The 21787-nt window shown below is 36.6% G+C and overlaps 1 protein-coding gene across 1 annotated transcript in view; it reads left to right on the top strand.

Annotated features, from left to right (window-relative positions):
- Positions 1-21787, top strand: part of LOC114053879 (brefeldin A-inhibited guanine nucleotide-exchange protein 1) — a 152101-nt gene that overhangs the window by 50536 nt on the left and 79778 nt on the right. Inside the window, exons 6-10 of the mRNA XM_027876986.1 lie at positions 3644-3920; positions 6519-6629; positions 8777-8952; positions 9935-10068; positions 20498-20732. Coding sequence (XP_027732787.1) covers positions 3644-3920; positions 6519-6629; positions 8777-8952; positions 9935-10068; positions 20498-20732 — 933 coding nt within the window. The remainder of the gene's footprint in view (positions 1-3643; positions 3921-6518; positions 6630-8776; positions 8953-9934; positions 10069-20497; positions 20733-21787) is intronic.

Raw genomic sequence — 21787 nt, 5'->3', positions numbered from 1 at the left:
AAGCAAGGAAAAGGGAAAAAAAATACATTTATGGACAGCTTCTGGAGATGACCATTTAATCCCAATCATCCTAAGGGTGTTAAAGAGTGAAATTGGAGGTCAAAAGGAAAAAAGAGGAAGACATGATATCCCTCTCAAACAAAATTATTTTGTATTTTACTTTTGTGTATATATTTCATTTACATATATGAACGTATTGTTCTACCCTAGTAGAACATTAACCCTTTGAGGGGAAGGACTGTCTCACTTTGGGATTACATCCCAATCTGTAAATCAGCAAGTGTTTATTAAGCACCAATTAATTTGCCAAGCATTGTGCTATACTCTCAGGATTCAAGTAACAAAGAAAGAAACAATACCTACTTAACAAGGAACTTAGTCTATTGGGGGAGATAACAGATATGTATCTAAATATATACAGTATAAATGTAAAGTTATCAAATGCAAATATATACAAGGTACTATGGGAGGGAGTACACTAGCATTGTGGAGGGATCAGGAAAAGCTTAATGCAGGTGGTGCTTGAGCTATTTCTTCAAAGTAGAGGGACTGTCTGAGGCAGAGATAAGTAGGGAGGGCATTGCAGACATTTGGGACAGCTAGTGTAAAAGTCTAAGGAGGCAAATGGAAGATTATTGATGAAGGATTTAGAGAGAAGTCCAATAACTTGACTGGGTCGCGTAGTGTGGGAGGAGAGGTAAGGTAATAGCTTTTTAGACTGGAAAAATAAAAATAACAGGCCAGGTTGTGGAGGACTTTGGAAGTTAAATAGAGAAGTTTATGTTTTATCCTAGAGCAACTCGGAATCCACTGGTGTTGGTTGAGTAAGGGAGTCATGTGGTCAGGTCTATACTTAAGGAAAATTGCTTTTGGCAGTAGAGAATAGGAAGGAGTAGAGTGGAGTGAGAGCATTTAGGAACTTATTGTAATAATATAAGTGAGAAGTGATGAGGCTCTGAATTAAAGTGATGGCTATGTGAATGGAAAGGGTCAGATTCAAGAGATATTATGAAGGTAGAAAGCAAGACTTAACAACTGATTTTATATTTATAGGGTGAGAACGGGTAAGGAATTGAGGATATCACCAAGATTATGAACCTGGGAGACTGGAATGATAGTAGAAATAGAAAAGTTTTGAAGAGGAGAGGATTTGGAAGGAATTAGTTCAGTTTTGGCCATGTTAAGTTTATGATGTCTGTGGGATGTCCATTTTGAAACATTTAATAGTTATTGACATGACTGAAGCTCAGGAGAAAGATTAGGGCTTATGTGTATCTGTGTGCATGTGTGGATAGATTTATACACACGTGTGTATAGACCAGCATTATCTGCAAAGAGATAATAGTGAAACCTATAGGAATTGATGAAGTTATTAAGAATGTAGAGGAAGAAGAGGAGAGAAACAGGGATGGAACCTTTAGGAGCACCTAGATTTGGGTGGGGATGAGCCAGTAAAAGAGACTAAGTAATGATTAGAAAGGTATGAGGAGAACCAGGCAAGAGTAATGTCCCCAAAACCCAGGAAGGTGGGGGAGAGTATCTAGAAAGAGAGGGTGGTCAACAATGTCAAGTGCACCAAATACGTCAGTGGGGATTGAGAAAAGACCAGATTTAGCTGTTAGGAGAGGGGCTTAATAAATGCTTATTGATTGATTAATTAGGTAACAGGATCCAAAAAGGCTAGAATGATGGGTCAACTAAAATTAAATGTAAGGATAAAGGTAGAGTTCTGTACTTAGATTTATTATTGTTGTTGTTTCCTTTGTCATGCTACATATTTTATTTTATTAATTTAAAAAAATTACTCTGAAGAGTCCATAGGCTTTGCCAGACTGCCAAAGAGGCCCACGACACAAAAAAGGTTAAGCCCCCCCCCCCCCCCCGCCCCAGGTAATTTCCTTCTCTAAGAAGGATCAAATCAAGTCACTTTCTTTTTTTCCCCTAATTTTGTTTTATTTGCATCTCCAAATTCTCTTCATCCCCTTCCCCCCACACACACACATTGAGAAAGAAAAACCCACTGCAAATATGAAGTCATACAAAATGAATTCCTACATTGTGTCCAAAAAAAAAATTTTTTTTTAAGTAACAAAGAAGGAAAAGAATATATGCTTTCTGCACTCTGAGTCCTTCACTTCTATCTCTGGAGGTAGACAGCATGTTTGATCATGAGTCTTTTAGAATTTTGGTTGGTAATTATATTTATCAAATTTCCTAAATCTTTCAGTTAGTTATTATTCTAATACAGTTTTATTGTATAAATTATTCACCTGGTTCTGCTCACTTCATTCTGCATCAGTTAATACAAATCTTCCCAGGTTTTTCTGAAACCATCCCCTTCATCATTTCTCACAGCACAATAGTATTCCATGAAATTCATGTATTTATGCATTCCCCATTTCACAGACATCCTCTTGGTTTCCAATTCTTTGCAACCACAAAAAGAGTTTACATAAATATTTTTGTACATATGAGTCCTTTTCTTCTTTCTTTGATCTCTTTAGGGTATAGAGCTAATAGTGGTATCACTAGGTCAAAGGGTATGCACAGTTTAATAGCTATTTAGTTATAGTTCCAAATTGCTTTCCAGAATGGCAAGACCACTTTACATCTCCATCAACAGTTATGCTTAAGTTTACAAACAAAACAGACAAACAAAATGCTTTACTAGTATAGGATAGAGAGGCATGGTAAGACAATCAGTCCTGTGAAAAAAAACTTGGGAATTTTAGTGGATTATAAATTCATTATGTTAGCTGTGATATGGCAGCCAAAGGAATTAGTGCTATCCTAGGCTGCATTAAAAGAGGCCTACTGTCTACTTTCAGAGAAGGTAGTAGTTGTGCTGTACTTTCTCTTTCCTGGTCAAACTACATCTGTTCTGGGTGTCACATTTTGGGAAATACATAGACAATCTGGATTTGATTAAGAAGAGAGCAGAACTAGTAGTAGTCAATGGAAATTGCAGAGAGGTAGATTTAGACTTGATGTAGAGAAAAACTACTTATTTAAAATTATCTAAATGTGTACTGGGCTGCTGAGAGAGGTAGGGGATTCCCTTTCAATATTTGTATTGAAATAGAAGCTAAATGACCCATTGTTAGGAATGGTTGCAGAGGGAATTCTGATCTGGGTACTAGTTTTAAGTAGATGGGCCAATCAAGGTCCGTCCCAAATTCTTATATTTTATGTATATTATAGCAGGAGCTAGATCTTAGAAATTATCTAGTCCATTTTTCCTTTAGAAACAAGCTCAAAGAGGTGATGATTTGCCCGGTGATGCATAGCCAGTAAGTTTTAGTCTTGGGACTCAAATCCAAGTCTTCTAATTTTAAGTCTAGGGCTCTTTCCACTTCACTGTTAAGTGTTTCATATTTGCTTGATGTTTAAGGGGGGGAAAAAAAACCAAAAAACCTAGTTGGAGCACCAATTCATTTGTTCCTTTGGCATGTTTTAAATATTTTCTTGTTATGCTGGTAGTCACATAAGTTTAGTTTACAATTTATGAGCCAAGGTAGAAATTTATTATCTCTCTGCTAAATTTTACTGTTGGTCAAACTTTGTTTTCTCCAAATTCTAAATAATTTGATTTTAACAATACTTTAGACAGTGTGTGGCAGTTTTTCATACTTCATGTTTTCAGCTACAGGAAGCCAAACAAATGGAAAAAGAAAGACATCGTCAACATCATCATCTATTACAATCCCCTGTAAGCCATCATGAGCCTGAATCACCTCAGCTGAGACATCTGCCACCTGGGACTGTTGATACTTTGCCCCAAGAACATGAAGGGGAACTTGAACCCCACACAAATGATGTGGATAAGAGCCTTCATGATGATACAGAGCCAGAAAATGGATCTGACATTTCCAGTGCAGAGAATGAACAAACTGAAGCTGATCAGGCTACTGCTGCAGAAAGTAATCTTGTTGTGAAAGGGAATTTGAGGGAAGCATGTGGGGAGGGATTAGAGCTGTCTGCTTCATAAGTAGAAAACACTTCTCACATTTGGAAATGGTGAAGAAATTTTAGGAAAAAATAAGACTGTAACATGATGTTAAGTACAAATAAGGCAAATTTTATCTCAGGCAAAGAAATTATGTGCTATGTAATAATTCCTAGGGGGTTTATGCACCTCTCTAAAGAAGGCTGCAAGTATTTATTTGGTTGTGTGGAACTTTTACTCTGCTGGAATAGATTCGCTACAAATAGCCAAACAAGAGTAACTTTTGCCGAGCATTTCCGAGAAATGAGTATAGTTGTCATAAATCACTATGTTCATGGGAAATGTAAAGAGCATGTTGAGGGAAAAAAAAGTAAAAATCAGGAAATTGCTAATTGCAGATATATGATGGGATTCATAGTTAATTTAAATTTTTTTCTTTATATAGTTAATGCAGCTGTTCTACTTAAGGAAAATTTCTATTTTTCTTCTTGAAACTGATCTTTATTCTAGAATCAGATCAAGTATCTTATTGCATTAATAGCTCTACCTAGTATATATATTGATTCTAATTTTTCTCTGTAGACATTGACATTTTGACTTAAAAACTTAGTTAGAAGATCAGCTTTTATCCTGTTGCTACTTTCTACAGCTTCAGCCTGACTGCTTAAACAGTTGCTCTTAGTGGATATTACCTAGTCCTATAGTTAAAACGTTAACTTTTATGCCATATCATATGATATAGAGACAGGGTTGATAGTGGCTAGAGAGCTGTCCATGGAGTCAGGAGAACCTGATTGCAAGTCCTATGGATGATGTATACTGACTGTAACCTTGGGCAAGTTACTTAATCTCTTGGTGCCCTCCTCCATCCCCTCCCCCAACTATGAATTGAAGCACAGTTGTAAGAATCAGCTAAGGAGGGAGGGAGCAGAGTTCTCACTGAGAATTCATTATTCCCAACAAAATCACTGGTCCTAACCCCACAAAATTATGCACTCAACCATGGATTATATGCTTAATCTTTTCTATGAATCAGTGGGAAAGAGCAGTAACATAAGTTATTTTAGACTGACATATCAAAATAATTTTTATTACTTATTGAAAATAGTTATATTTAAATATAATTGTTCTGGGAGTTCACACTACTTATAGCTAAATAGCAAATAGCATTGTACACAATGTTTGACTTCCTTGGTTTGTCCCTAATCAACCCTTTCCATATTCTAATCACATTTTGAAGATGGACTATAACATCCCACCCATTGATTTGAAGGGCCAGCCTTTATTTGAGCTGGGTTCTCCATACAAATTTTAATTAATTTAGGAAATATTTATTGTACTTCTCTTATGTGCAAGGGGCTATATGGGATACAGAGTTATGGAAGACATGACTACCTGGGGGATAAAGGTAATTATTATGACTGAAGATTTTTACTTCCAGGACCTAACATAAAATAAAAATTCAGTTTATCCCTATAACACGTAAGAGTAGATGATGTCAGTCAGAATTTGAAAGTAATATTTGCTATGTTAGTCTGCACGGTGAATATTCCACCCTTATATTATCAATAGTTGACTATAATTCTTTTAGCCATACTGTAACCAATGACCTTTTCTGTAAAATTACATTAATTTTTCACTTATTAGACCTTTGGCAGCTTCAGCCACCTCGAATGTGGCAGGAGAAAAAGACTTCAAAGTGGTGAGGAAAATAACTATTGAGAAACCTATTCTCCTAAGGCTTATTAGTTTGGAATTGGGTATAGAATAAGGTTACTTTAACTTAGTTATCTGCTTTCCTGTGGCTCGCATTCATTCTTGGTTACTGCAGGCAGTAGTTAGATGAATTAAATAATAAAGTATGGCAGATGGAGGTGGGAAAAGGATTGTTGGAATTTACAGCTGATATATGAAGAAAGTTGATAGATGAGGCAGAATAACTAAATAGTAAAGTCATTTGATGTTAAGAGCTTACAATACACCTCAAAGCCCCTGAGGGCATATTATGGTCCAGTATAATATTGTTGTTATAAATGACCAGTTTGTATCATCTAGGAAAGGTTAAAAGTTGTCCCCTATATTCTGTTTATAAGGATGTAAAGTAAAATTCATTTTGTCAAGTAACACTCCAATTATTTTTTAAAATGTTTTGATTCTTACAGGGATAAAATTAAATTGTGGTTTGGTTTGGGAAAAATCTCCCTACAATAATGGATATAAATTAATTCACTTAACTTATTCAGCAAGCATTTACCAAGAAAATTCAGTGTTCTGAGTCTGTCTTAGGTATTGGGCCTTCCTGTAGCAGAATTGAATGGGAATAAAGTTTTTAAGACCTTAAAGTCTATAATTTTAATTAATTTAAATTATCATTTGGGGTTAGTGTTCTTTCCATTGTTAAGTATTAGCTGCTTATTTTTGTGTGCCTGTTTATTGTTTTGCCTACTTTAGATTGTATGTCTTAAAAAGTATAGCTACCATTTAAAACTGTTCTTTCTGACATTTTCTAATCAATCATTCAATCATTTTCTAATATTTCAAATAATATCTTTTGAATTTCTTTATTTTAAAGCATTATCTAAAAGTGATGGATTATATGATGGAGAAAACAATGACTATGAAGATAAGGCGCAAGATATTGTGCACAGTATTGTACAAGAAATGGTGAACATAGTTGTTGGAGGTATTGTACTTTAAACTAGCTTATGTGTAAGTTATCTATGTGGAACTTCATTTGATTAGAAAAAATATTTTTGTAATTGTGATAACTGTAAAAATTAAAATATTCCAGTTTTGTATTCCAGTGATAATTGTTGATCCATCAAGGGAAAACAAATTACACATCTTTGAATATCCCATCTTTTTCTCTTTTTTTCTCCTCCTGTTGTTTTGTCCTTCATTCTTTTTTTTTTTTTTTTTTTTTTGGTTTGTCCTTCATTCTTGAAGAGGACCAATGACATCAAGAGGGTGATGTCTTGACTTGCAAGTGAATTGGATTTAAGTGAAGCAGAACTGTGTAAAGTTGTCAGTCTCGCTGTTTCTTACAGAATCATCTGAGTCCAGCGGCAAGACGTAGGTCAGGATGACTGCAGATGGCCCCAGATGTAGTGGGAGACCTTGGCCTTTTTAAGCTAAAGTCTTTCCCAGGTCTCAGTTTGTCTGAGGCAGCACCCATTCACTGATTCTTATATGTTAATAATTTCTATAAATACATGATTCTCAACCATTTGCAATTTGTGATTTTTTAAGTTTGAAACTTTCTCCTCTTAGATGTCCTAAAAAACATTAAATAACAATAACTTTTGAAATTAAGAGTGAATTTTTTTTTTTTTTTTTTGGTTTTGAGAATTTTACTATACCTGTTAAGATTACTAGAAACATTCCTGGCAGTTGCAAAACTGATAAGCATTCACTCATATAAGATACTCTTTTTAGTAGATGTGAACTTGATTTATTCTGCTTTTGTTAACGATCGAGGACCAAGGTATAATAGTAATAATAACTGATGTTTCTATAGCACTTTAAGATTTTCAAGGACCTTTAATACATTATTTCATTTGAACTTCCCAGTACCCTATGAGGTAGGTGCTATTGTTATCCCTGTTTTACAGACATGGAAATTGAGGCTCAGAGAGGTTAAGTGACTTGCCCATGGTCAAACAGCTATTAAATATCAGAGGCAGGATTTTTAGTTCATATAGTTGATGCATAGGTATAGTTGTACTTTTAAGGTAGGTGTTTGAGACTCTTCATTTTTCTTTTTTTTTTCCCCTTTTTTTGGAGACTGGATCTTTCTATCTCACCCAGGCTGAAAATGTTGTAGCTACTCATAGGCCCAGTCTCACTGCTGATCACAGCACATCTTTTTAGGGTTCTGACCAAGGCTGGTTTGCCTGGAGATTCACTGTATTGGTGCCCGACAGTGCAAAAACTCAAACGGCTTTAGCCCTACCGTAACTTAAAATTCCTGAGCTTGAGTAATCCATTAGCTCCAGCTTCCCCAGAATCAGAGATTATGGTTATGCGCCACCATGTCTCACCCTGAATGCATTTTTCAATGGAAATAATATTGTGATTCACAGACCAGTACATGGGGCTGTATTTCACTTAGGATACCTATCAGATTACCTTACTCATAGTTTTCCATCTTTAACCACAGTTTATAAAACTGTTTCTTTGAAACTGTACCTTCAGGGTTCCTACTCCAGACTGTAAGAACACTTCTGAATCCTGCCTTAAGAGCCAGTATTGCACTTACTGGCCCTCTCAATTTTCAGGGTTGGGAAATGTGTAGTCCTGATGCTGCTCTGATTTACATTTGCTTCTGCTTTTGGTGTGGGGAATAATGCTTGTTTGGGGTCAGGGTTCAAGAATTCACTGCTAATCCTTCTATATAAGTCATTTTTAAGTAAAGGACTATTTGAATATGCTACTGAGAATTATCTTTGCTCTTCTTAAAATGACTTACTTGATATTTAGTTTCTCAAAATGAATCTATTTGTAACTTAGTTATAATAAGTAATACTGCAAATTAACAGCTCACATTTCCTTATAGAAGCTGGTTAGCTTTCTAAGACCATTTGTCCGTAAAGTAATATTAATTTCTAGAGCAAGTTAAAAGTAGTGATGAAAGGTAATTCCAATTTTTTTTTCCTAATAATCATATCATAATCTATTATAGAACCTTTTGGATTGTACAGCAACTATCATTTATTTAATACTGCTTTCCTGCTGCTTCTTTAAGAATGTGCCACTTAAAAAAATTGTAGTTTTCCAACAGTTTTCAGATTCAATGTATTTTATACATTTTTGTTCATTTTAACTTTTTAGATATGGGAGAAGGGACTGCTGAAAATACAAGTGCAGATGGCACCATTGGAACTTTGGAGGACGGTAGCGATAGTGAAAACATCCAAGCAAATGGGATTCCAGGGACTCCAATTTCTGTTGCATATACACCATCCTTACCTGATGACAGATTGTCTGTCTCTTCCAATGATACTCAGGTATAAATTGACAAATCACATTAAGCCATTGGTCTCGCAGTTCTAATGCTGAACAATACCTATGAGAAATATCTTTAATGGACTCTTAAGTTTCTCACTGGCAAGGAGCTGCTTCTTTTTTTTCCCCTAGTTCCTAGCATAGTCTCTTGCACATAGTAGAGACTTAACAAATGTTTGTTGAATTGAAGTAAATGATGCCTGACATGTTATTTGGGGGATTTTTGCCATTTAATAGAAATAAAAGTTTTTATTTATTTTATTTTTTCATTAATTTTATTAATGCGTATTAATATAAAGTTTTTGCCATTTAATATAAATTTGACCCATTAGCTTCTGGGATGTGTTATCAACTAAGTTGTCAAATATTCTAAATTATAAAATATAAAGTGTTTGGGAAAAGTGCCCTCATCATAGATTCTTAGACAAACCCATAGAGCTAGAAGGGACCTAGTGACTTAGTCTAGTCTAAAACTCCCTACCTCCAGGCAGACTTAAATTATTTTCATTCTATACTGGTGAAAGGTCCCCTTAGTCCTTTGTTTACTATTTTCTTAAAGAGTTCTACCCAGAAATCAGCTAATAAATGCATCACGGAAGAAATTATAATACCCAGCCACCAGTCTCACACTTGCCCGAGAGTAGGTAAAAATTGGAATAATGCAAACAGCTTAAAATTCAATATAAGTTCCGGGAATGGATGTGATAACCTGCCTGGTGTTTGTTAAATGACGAGGTCAAGTGAGGGGACTTGAAGATTTTCTTTAGTGATCGAGAAGAGAATCTCAAAGGGGAAGTCAGTGGCTGTAGTTATTAATTTAGCGTGGAGAGAGAAAAAAAAAACCAAACTTAAAATATTAAAAAAGGATATTCTGGTAACACAGTATTTTCTTTATATTGGGAATGAAGTCACATCTCTCTCACCTTCAAAAGATGATTTTGCATTGTACTTGTCTGTATTTTAATGATATGTTACCTTATATAGGAATCTGGAAATTCTTCAGGACCTTCACCTGGTGCTAAGTTTTCCCACATTTTACAAAAGGATGCCTTTCTAGTATTCAGGTCATTATGTAAATTGTCAATGAAGCCACTGTCAGATGGACCGCCAGACCCAAAGTAAGTCATTACCTGTTTTCCTGAGTTAATAATGTTGTTTCCTTAAATTAAAATTTATTTAGATTAACTAAGCTGCTAGATTTTATTTTGTTTTCACTGGGGCCCAGTTAATTTAAGAGGGAAAGTTCTCCCCTGGAAGAATTGGGTAGGGAAAGTAAGCTTCAGAAAATAAGAATAGGTTCTGAAAACTCAAGTATAAATACTACTGATGTATTTACCCAGTCATTGCCCTCTGCCTCCTGTGATATTTGAGAAGAGACCTGAATTTGAAGAGGACTTTATTTTGAAGCTCTGCCTTACTGCTTGCTTTCTGTGTGACCTTGAACAAGTCGCTTAAACACTCTGAGCCTCAGTTTCTTCTTCACCTGTAAAAAATGAGGGGGCTGGACCACACCATATGATTGTAAGATCATACATTTAAAGCTGAAAGGGATTTCCAGGTCAATTAGTTCATCCTCCTCATTTTACAGACAAGGACGCTGAAGTTAAGTGATTGACCCAAGGTTACATAGGCAGTAAATAGAAGAGCACCATTATGAACCCAAGTCCTCTGACTTCATGGAGCAATTTTTTTCTACTGAAAATGACTTCTGAGGTGTCTTCTAGGTCTAAAATGATGATTCCATGACCCACTAATCCCTTGGTCCCTTGTCCTATTTATTACTGCTTAACCTTTTCTAAACCCAAACCCATCCACCTATCGTCCTCTTCTGCTCCAGAGTAATGCTAGAGAAAGTCACATAACCATGCTAATTGGGTCCACTACAGATTTATTTAAATTAGGTAATCTTACCTGGATCCTCACAGCTGCATGCATTCAGTTTGATCTTCCTTAATAGAATCCCTACTTGGTTTGTCTCACACCATCTGTTCTAAACATTATCTCCTCAAGCCCCACCTATGGCATCCCCTCTACTGCCTGCCCAGTGGTAGACTTCACCTCATAAATTACTGAGAAAGCTGAGGTCAGCTTTCATCACCTCCCACTTCAGATCTTCTCAATGTCATTCCCATTTTTTCTTCCTTTGCTCCCAACTCTAACGAGGAGGTAGTCCTCCTTTCCAAGGGCAGTCTTGAGTAGAGATGTGTGCCCTTGATCTCATTCCTTTCCAGTGCCTAAGAAGTAGATACTATGCCTTTGACCATTTTGTCTCTTTCTTTAAATTTTGATTATTCTCTATCCACTGACTCCCTCCCTACTGTCTACAAACATGCCATCTCTCACTCATTCTTAAAGTCACTTGACTCTGGCCTCAAGCCATTTGCCCTTCATCTCTCATCCATTCCACTACCAAATTCCTCAAAAATACTGACCACACCCTGTCGTCAAATCCCATTCACTTCTCAACCCTGTCCAATTGGGTTTTTATCCGTGAAACTGGACTGAAACTGCTATCTCCAAAGTCACCAACAGTCTCTTCCTTGCCAAATACAATTTACCTTTTTCAGTACTCATCCTTCTTTGACCCCTACCCACTTTTTGACAGCATTGCCTAGTAAATCAGCTAGAATCTATAACGTGCCTATTATGTATCAAGCACTGTGTTAAATGCCAGGGAAACAAAGAAATGCGAAACACAGTCCCTGCTCCTGAGAAACTCACTGTCTTATGAGGGAGACAACATGCAAAAAACTATGTGCAAACAAGATATGTACAGGATAATTTGGGGTAATCTCAGAAGAAAAAAATACTAAGATTAGGAGTACTAGGAAAGCCTTCTTGTAGATAGCAGGACTTTAGCTGAGACTTGAGGGAAGCCAGGGCATCTCGGAGGCTGAGATAAAGATGAAGGGCCTCTATTCCAGTCGTGGAATATAGCCAGTGAAAATGCTCAGAGTTAGGAGGTAGATTGTGAAGAACAGCCAGGACGCCATCCAATCCATACTGCATTGCAAAGTATGTGGAAGGGAGTAAGGTTTTAAAAAAACTTGAAAGGTAGGAAAGAGTCAGGTTGTGAAGGGCTTTGAAATCCAAACAGAGGATTTTCCATTTGGTCCTGGAGGCAATAGGAAGCCACTAGAGTTGGTTGAATAGGTGAGTGGTATGGTCAGACTTGCATTTTAGGAAGATCAGTTTGACAGCTGAGTGGACAATGGATTAGAGTAGAGCAGGGGTGGGGAACCTGAGGCCTCAAGGCCACATGTGGCCCTCTAGGTCCTTAAGTGCAACCATTTGAATCCCAAACTTCACAGAACAAATCCCCTTAATAAAAGAATTTGTTCTATAACACTTGGACTCAGTCAAAAGGCTGCACCCAAGAACCTAGAAGGCCACAGGTTCTCCACCTCTGGAGTAGGGAAATGCTTGACTTAGGGAGACCAGCTAACAATGCCTGCACTAGGATGGTTGCAGTGGAGTCAAGGATGACAACTTGGGTGTGAGCCTAGGTGGCTGAGAGGATGGTACCCTTGACAGTAACAGTAAAGTTAGAAAGAGGGCAAGGTTTGGGGAAAAGTATAGAGTTCAGTTTTGGAAATATTTAGTTTAAGATTTCTATGAGACATCCGGTTTGAACTGCCTAAAAGGCAGTTGGAGATGCAGGACTGGAATTCAGGAGAGAGGTTAGGGCTGGACAAGTAGATCGGAGAGTCATCTGCATAAAAATGATCAATATGGGCATTGATGATGTCACCAAGTGAAGTAGTATAGAGGGAGAACAGAAGAGGGTCCAGGATAGAGCTTTGGGGATTACCTAGTACTTTTAGCAACAACAACATGGATAAAAATCCAGCAAAGGGGACTGAGAAGGAATAGTAAGACAGGTAGGAAGAGAACCAGGAGAGAGCAGTATCATGAAAACCTGAAAAGTATCAAGAAGAGGGTGATTGACAGGGCTAAAAGGTGAAAAGAGGTTAGAGGAGGATAAAGATTGAGAAAAGGCTGTTAGATTTGGCAATTAAGAAATCATTACAAACTCTGGAAGAGGAATTTTGGTTGCATGATGAGGGTCAGAAGCCAGACTTCAAAGAGTTAACAAGAGAGTGAGAATAAAGGAAGTAAAAGCACTTGTCATAGATGGCTTTCTCAAGGAGGTTAACCACAAAAGGGAGGGAGGAGAGATATGGGCATGGATGGATCAGTTGAAGATTTTTGAGTGTGTAGGGAACACGCAGTAGGGAAGCAGCCAGTAAACAAGGAGTGATTGTAGGGAGAGAGTGGGTATAATAGAGGTAACAGTTTGCTGGAGAAGTTAGACGGAATGGGATTGCTTGTGCAAGGGATTTGCCTTGGCGAGGAGAAAGGCTATCTCTTCATGTCATGTGGGGGTGAAGAAAAAGGTAGTAGCAGAAGGCATCTGCATGATGCAAGAAAGAACAGAGAAGAGGGAGCCCTTCTTCCTTCCTTCTGGCTATCCCTTCTTCCTGTTTTGTTTTGTTTTTTAATGACGTTCTGTCATATGTCTTTTCCTACTTGTCTGATGGATTCTGTGCAATCTCTTCTGCTGTATCATTATGTGTTGCCAGAGTCTTCCCCAGGACTCTGTCCTTGGCCCTCTTTTTCACTCACTCTCTCATGGTGATCTCATTAGCTCCTGTAGGTTCAATGGTCAGCTCTATGCAGATGATTCCCAGAGTTACATATCCCCATTTCATCTCTGTCCTTACCTTTAGTGCTTATCACCAATTCCTCAGAATGCGTCTCTATCTGTATGCTTTGTAGGCATCTTGAATTCATCATTATCCAGTTGAAGCAGCTAAGTGGCACAGTGGATAGAGTGTTGAACCTGAAGTCAGGAAACAGAACAGAGGTTTATACACAATATTCATCTGTCTGACCAAGGTCTTTGATACTGTCAGTCATGAGGGCTTATGGAAAATCATGGCAAAATTGGGTTGCCCAGAGAAGTCCATCAGTATTTTATGCCAGTTTCATGACAGCATGTTTGCACAGGTTCTGGATAATGGACAATGCTCTCGAACTTTTCCAGTCACCATGGGAATGAAGCAGGGTTGTGTGCTTGTTCCCATGATTTTTAGCATGATGCTTTTAGCAGTGTTGTCAGACACCTTCAATGAGAATGAAAATGGCATTAAGGTCAGCTATTGCACTGACAAAAAGTTATTTAACTTGAAAAGGCTAGAAGCCAAGACTAAAGTGGAGGGAGAGCTAGTGAATGACTTTGTTTGCAGATGATTATGCACTCAATGCAGCTTCTGAGGCTGAGATGCAACAAAATATGAATCAGTTCTCTGCTGCTTGTGCTAATTTTGGCCTAACAACACCAAGGAAACAGAAGGTTTCCACTAATCAGCACCATACCATGGAACTATTGGTTACAGCAGATGAAGAAATTTTAAATGTTGTGGATAAGTTCACTTACCTTGGCAATATACTTTCCAGGGATAGATGATAAGGTTGATACATGTATTGCTAGAGCTAGTTTGGTGTTTGGGAGGCTCAGAAGGAAAGTTTGGGAGAAAAGAGGTATTAGACTGCCCACCAAACTGAAGATCTACAGAGCTATTGTGCTGACTTCATTGTTGTATGTCTGTGAAACCAGGACAGTATACCAGCACCATGCCAGGAAACTGAAATCACTTCTATTTGAATTGTCTTAGGCAGATTCTGAAGATCACCTGGCAGGGTAAGGTATTGGACACTGAGGTGGTTTCTTGATCTGAACTGCCAAGTATTAAAACCCCACTTCAGAGAGCACAACTTTGTTGGGCTGCCCACATTGTTTGAATGCCAAACATAGTTTGTCTGAAAGACTATTTTATGGAGAATTCACATAAAGCAAGCACTCACATGGAGGCCAAAAGAAGAGATAAAAGGATACCCTCAAGGTCTCTCTGAAGAACTCTGGTATTAACTGTGAGACATGGGAGATGCTGGCACAGGACTGTCTAGCATGGTGTGCTTACATCAAAGAAGGCACTGCTCTATGAGCAGAGCACAATTGCAGTAACTCAAAAGAAATGTTAGATGCACAAATTTAGAGACATCTCCACTTCACATATTCATATGGACTATTGGTGCTCGACCTGTGTGGTAGAGGCTTCCAAGCTTGTATTGTTTTGATCAGCCACAGTCAGACACACTGTACCTTGACCCTCAACATAGTGATGTCATTTTGGTCCTCTTCAAGAAAGGATAACAGCCAGTTATTAGATTAAGCTTTGTTTTTAAAAATTACATAAAAGAATATACACCACTAAGCTTTGTTATAGAAAGTGATTTAAAATTCTACTTTTAGTCTCTGAAAAAAAAAAGTAATTTTTTGAAGCAATTGGTTGAGCAGGGAAACATTGCTGAGAAGGATAGCAATGCACTTTCACAACAATAGGGATAAGTGCGATTAGCACAGTGCCTGACACAGAGTAGGTGCAATATAAATTTAGTTATTATTAGGAGGTCTGAGAAAAGAGGGAAAGATTTGAAATAACTCCAGATGTATTAATTTTTAAATTAACATTATCCTGTCTAAACCATTGCAGCATATTGGAACTCTTTTGTAATGGTACTTGGGTTCCAAATTAAAATTCATCTTTGGGACCAACTAATATATATAGCACACTTTTATATGAGACTTTCTTTGACTCGTAACATATCCAGAAGTTAACAACTCTTTGTTGAGTACTTGCTATAAACGCAGTATGCTAGATACTTTGGGTGATACCGCTACTGTTTTTCGTTGGATTTCATGTTTTGATGAGAAGGCGCACAGGAGTTGGCTTGAGGCTTTGCTGTGCTATTGAGGAATTTTTAATACATGTTCTTGTGTACAAGGAGCATGTAGCATTTTACCTTTTACTGCTTTTGCCAGTCCCATCAAACTACTGTGTTGCAGAGGACATATACTTTATGTTTATTTTCTTGGTCTTATATAGTACTCCATGTGAAAGATTGATTAAATGCTTACTTTATCCAGGGTTGTTCTGGGTACTAGGGAGAGAGAGTTTATGTGAGACACTGTCCCCTTCCTTGAAGGAATTTATGGTTTGTTGTGGGGATAAAATGATATCACATGTATAAAGCACTGTGCAAAGTGCTCAGAGTGTCATTCCAATGTTAGCTGTTTTTATTGTTATTGTTGTAAGACACAAACACAGATACTAGTGATACTTGTATTGTTCAGTCGAGTCCGGTTCTTTGTGACCTCATTTGGGGTTTTCTTGGCAAAGATACTGAAATGTTTGCCGTTTCTTTCTCCAGCTCATTTTACAGATGAGGAACTGAGGCAAACAGGGTTAAGTGACTAGCCCAGAGTCATACAGCTAGTATGTATTTGAGGCTAGATTTAAATTCATGAAGAAGAGTCTTTCTGACTGTAGGCCCAGCACTCTATCTGTTGTACTACCCAGCAGTCCCTAAGAAAGAATCAGTGATGTATCGCATGCCAATTGCATTAGACAGCTGCACACAGTACCATGAGAGGTCCAAGGGAGAATGTAGTTTCCAACAGGGTTGGGGTGGGGTTGGAGAGAATCAAGGAAGGCATTCTTATAGACAATATCTATCTTATAATCATTACTCCATGTAATAATGATCCCTGCTTGTATTGGTAAGCAATGTTCTATGTTATATCCAGTTTTGAGGAATGAAACATTATGTTGATAACTGAGGTCTCTGAATTATTTTGAACTTTATTTGTGAAGCTGATACTGTGGAAATTAGGAACATTAAGTTCCCCTATACTATATGAACTCGATTAAATGCAACATTTAGGATAAAAAGAACCAGCTACTAGAATACTTAAATTGATTCTACAGTTGGAATGATGCCTAGACTTGATTGCTATAGTTTTGTTGTGTTTTTTGAAAATTGCTAACAACTTTAATATATATTTTGTCAGAAGGAAAATGCATTTTGAATATCTGAGTACCAGATCAGGAGTACCAGAAATTATCATAAGACTGAAAACAAGTCAGAAATCCAGAATAATCTTGAATAATCATTTATAAAACAATCTGAAAGAATCAGAAAGGACTATTGAGATTATCTAGTTTAACTCCCTCATTTTACAAATAATGATTAATGTGTACAGCATTTTTAAAGTTTACAGAGCTCTTTATTATCCTGTGAAGTAAATATTATAAGTATTATGATTCTCATTTTACAGATGAGATGGAGCCCCATAGATAATGATTGGTTTATTCAAAGTCACACAGCAAGATAGTGCTAAAATTGAGACTAGAACCCAGGTCTCCCCAGTCCCAGCCTAATGGTTTTACCTCTATGCCATACTGACTTGGGGGGGAGGAAATTGCGGGAGAAGTTGGGGTCTAAATGTGTGATTTCATCAGCATAGGGAATTCCTGATAAGTAAACTCCTAAAAATGTTCTTAGTGAGTTCTTTGCAGACATTGAAAGGTTATCAAGGTCAAACAGCTGATATGTGTCAGAAGTAGCACTTGAACTCGGGTTTTCTGGCTAACTATTATTATACTATCTCACCTTGAAAAATTAAATCCAGGGAAAACATTCTTTATCAGGTCATACACATGTAAGTGTGGGCACACAGGAGTATGCATGCATGTGCATGTGTGTATGTAGAATAGTACAACGCATTTGGAGACAAAAGTAATAATGTTTATATACTCTAAAAGTATCTGTGGCTGGCTTTATTTAAAATTAAAGAAAAAAACATCCAATAAATTAAAAATCGTTGTCAATGAAAGGTATTGTGACTGGGATTTGACAAAACTAGTGCATTGCTAGAATAACCAAAAGTTTTTGATTAGTTGTAGCAAACAATTATTAATGTCGTCTGGTGTTTTGAGTATTGTGCTCTAAGATAGTAGTGTCAAACTCAACAGAAACAGGGACCAACTCCCATTAAACCATACTTATATAATGTTTTCTGCTAGCCATATATTGACTTAGAAAACCATATCTTAACATTATCTATGTTCTATTGTATTTTTATTTATTTTGGTAAATATTTCCCAGTTACATTTTATTCTGTTTCAGCCCACACATGGATCACAACTTTGATACTTCTACTCTCAGGTTTAGAGGTGGTACAGAGTTTATATAACATCAGGCATCTTCTTCAAAATTATAATCTATTGAAAGGACCCTACTTACTGGAGGAAGCATTCACTGAAATAAACAATGGGAAAACTGGGACAGAAGTCTAGAAGAAATTAGATTTAGACAAATATCTCACACTATACACAATGATAAGGTCCAAATGGATACTCTGTGTGTGTGTGTGTGTGTGTATAAAATTGCATTGTAAATAAATTAGAGAAGCAAGGAGGAAGCTATCTTTCAAATCTATGGATTGGGGAAGAGTGATAACTATGTGATAGAGAGGTTCACAAAAGGTAAAGTGGACAATTTTTATTATATTGAATTAAAATATGCACAAATTTAATGTAGTAAAAATCAGAAGGGGGTAGCTATGTGGTGCAGTGGATAGAGCTCTGGCCTTGGAAGTCAGGAGAACCTGAGTTCCAATGCGGCCTCAGACACTTGACACTTAATAGATGTGTGACCTTGCGCAAGTCACTTAACCCTGACTGCCTCACCAAAAAGCCAAAAAAAAAAAAAATCAGAAGGGAAGCAGATAACTAGGGAAAAATATCTTTGCAACAGATTTCCCTAATAAAAATTTTCCATCTTGGATATCTAAGGAACTGATTGATTCAGATTTATAATGCTAAGAATCATTCCTCAAATGGTCAAAAGCTATGAGGAGATAGTTTTCAAATGGAGGTATCCAAATTATCAACAGGCATTTGAAAAAAATGTTCTGAATCACTAATAATTAGAGAAATGTAAATTAAAATGACTTCAAGGTTCCAACTTACAAGCCTGGCAAAAATGGCAAAAGAGAAAAATGACAGATATTGGAGGGGTATTGGTCCAGCTAGGTCAACAAGTCCAAACAGTTTGGAGATGAGAGTCAATAATAGAATATATGGTATGACCAAGGTATTGTGCAAGGTCTTTGGACAAACTGCTCATTTAGACCTAGAAGACCAAAGAAAATTTCCTTTTTGAAAGAGATGTCATTTAAGTTATATTTTAAAGAATGCAAATAAGGAATTAATCAGAGAAGTAAAAGGAATTAATATAAGGCACAGAAAAAAGTTCCAAAAAAGACACAGTAGCAAGACATGCATGGCAAATGGCAAACAGTCTTTTTTGGTTGGATCATAAATTATATGGAAGGAAGTTTCATATAACGGTGAAAAGGTAGGCTGATACTAGATTGTGATGGACCTTCATTATTAAGTTAGAGCATTTGAACTTTTCTTAAGAGTTACACAAGTTGCAAGTAGATCTATGTATACATAAGGATGATGAGTCTTCCATTAGTGTAATGATTAGATTGAATGTTGGAAAGAGTAGAAGCTAGAAAAACCTAGTTGTGTACCTACTGCAGTAGTGTAGGTGGATGGCAATAAGCACCTATAATTAGGCAGTGACAGTAGGAATAGAGAAGTTGGGGTTATAGAAACATAAATTAAAAGCAAAAAAGGACTTTATAAGTCATCTAGTCCAAGTCTTTTATTTTAGAAATGAGGAAAGTGAGGCCTAGATGAATGGGGTGACTCCCAGTATGTAAGAAAGAATTATTGTGAACCTAGAACCTACAGGCCTTGGAAATTATATATGAGGGAATGGAGCAGATAGCTCAGGGACAACACCAAGGTTTCTTCCGAACATGGAAGATGGGATTGATTAATAGTTATGCAGCAGAGATATAGTGTTTAGTTTGAAAGATAGGCAAAATATGGACCTTTTGTGTCTGCCTGACTGGTTAGACTTCTAGGAAGGGACACTTTGTAGGCATTTGGAGATAAAGGTGTGGAGTGCAGAAGAGAGATCAAGACAGAGGGTACAGATTTGTGAGTCATCTGCCTTTAGGTAATTTTCTGAGTCACTTGACCTTTCTGGGCCTTAGTTTCTCCATCTTAAAAAGAAGGTATATACTAGGTGTCCCTCCAAGGTCCTTGCAGCTTGAAATCAATGATATTGAGAAGAAATTCATGGAAAAGAAGAAGCACAAGGACATATCCCTCACCTATCTTAAAGGGTCTAGAAGAGGAGCCAAAGATGGATAAATTTAAAAACAAAGGAATTAGAGTATCAAGAAGTGTAAAATTCTGCAAAGATTAATGAGTATGAATATAGTGGTTTGTTAATTAATATCTTCTATAGAGAAAATAATGTTAAAACTATTTTATGTAATAGGTCACATTCAACTTGAGAAACTCAAAATCACTTTCATATAGTAATTTGTTTTTATTGTGTGCTTTCAAAACTAACTTGGAAGGATATATCTTTAAATCCTTGTCTTTTTAGATAGAATGACACTTAACATTTGTGTTTGTTTTTCTCCATTTTGAAAGTTTGTATAATACCTATAGAATCAGGAAATATCTGTAGAAAAAACCATTCCAGTTCAACAATCATTGCAAGACAGTTGTGATCAATTTTGTCACCTGTTGTGCATTTTGCTTTACATTTCAGGTCTCATGAATTGCGATCCAAGATCCTTTCATTGCAGTTGCTTCTGTCCATTCTACAGAATGCAGGACCTGTTTTCAGGACCAATGAGATGTTCATTAATGCTATTAAGCAGTATCTTTGTGTTGCACTCTCTAAAAATGGAGTTTCATCTGTTCCAGAGGTTTTTGAGCTTTCTCTTTCTATATTTCTTACCTTGTTGTCAAACTTCAAGACACATCTGAAGATGCAGATTGAGGTATGCTTTGCAAATAAGTCTTGGTTAAACTTGCTGTTTACTAAGATATACATGCTACATCTTAAGAATGCATTATGTGGCTGCTCACTTTTAGCAATATTGATTTTTTAAAAATAGAATTATTGACAAATTTTTGTATGTTTGAGTTGTTACTTTTCTTATTTTATTTATTATTTGTGTGTATATGTGTATATATATAAACACATATATTTGTATGTATATATATTTTATATATGACCGTGATTAGTAAAATCATTTTGCAACTTTGAACTACTGTATAGTAAATTTGTTTGTCCTAAAAGAAAAATCTTAATTGTGCTGTAATCCCTAGTAATTTTTAAAATTGTTTATAAAAGTAGCTTTAGTTTCACTCTGTTATTATTCTCTTCCTATTCCCCACCTTTAACACACATAGTTTTTATACATGGAAAAATAATATCAATGATGCATTTAAATTTTATTCATAGATCAAAATGTAAACTGTCAGGAAATCTTTCAATTTTGTTTTTATTTTTTTAATTTTCAGATTTGTTGTTATAATTATCTAGTGTACTAGTCCTTAATTTATTTTCACGACCAAATGGAGTCAGTTGTGCTATAATATGACATGTGCATTCCTAAAAATCATTGAGCTGTGCAAAATTGCTCTGTAAAAACCACAAGGCTTATAGGTAAAATGAGATTGGGACAGAACACAGAAACTTTGTCAATGACACATTAAAAAAAAAAGATAGGAACTGGTAGCACAGTTTTATACACATTAAAATATTTGAGAGATACATAAATATAATAAATAATGGTGGCATCCTGCAGCATTGGGCTGCAACTTGGCCTGCAGCCAGGTTCCTCTGGCAAAGGACAAGGGGTGGAAGTACATGTGTAAAATAGCCCTTCTTTTCCCACAACTCCTACTGCACCAGAATATATACAATAAATACAGCACTTTACCTTAAAAAAAGACCTGAGGACTTGGGAGGTGGGCATCAGAAGAGTTGCATCTTGGGAGTTATTGTGAGTGGTAGAAGGGGGCTTATCTGAAGCAAACCACATCAAAT

Source organism: Vombatus ursinus, unplaced genomic scaffold (genome assembly GCF_900497805.2).
Source record: "Vombatus ursinus unplaced genomic scaffold, bare-nosed wombat genome assembly UNPS02014812.1, whole genome shotgun sequence".
Taxonomy (NCBI): Eukaryota; Metazoa; Chordata; class Mammalia; order Diprotodontia; family Vombatidae; genus Vombatus; species Vombatus ursinus.
Note: the sequence above shows the minus strand (reverse complement) of the source record. Positions and strands in the feature narration are given on the sequence as shown.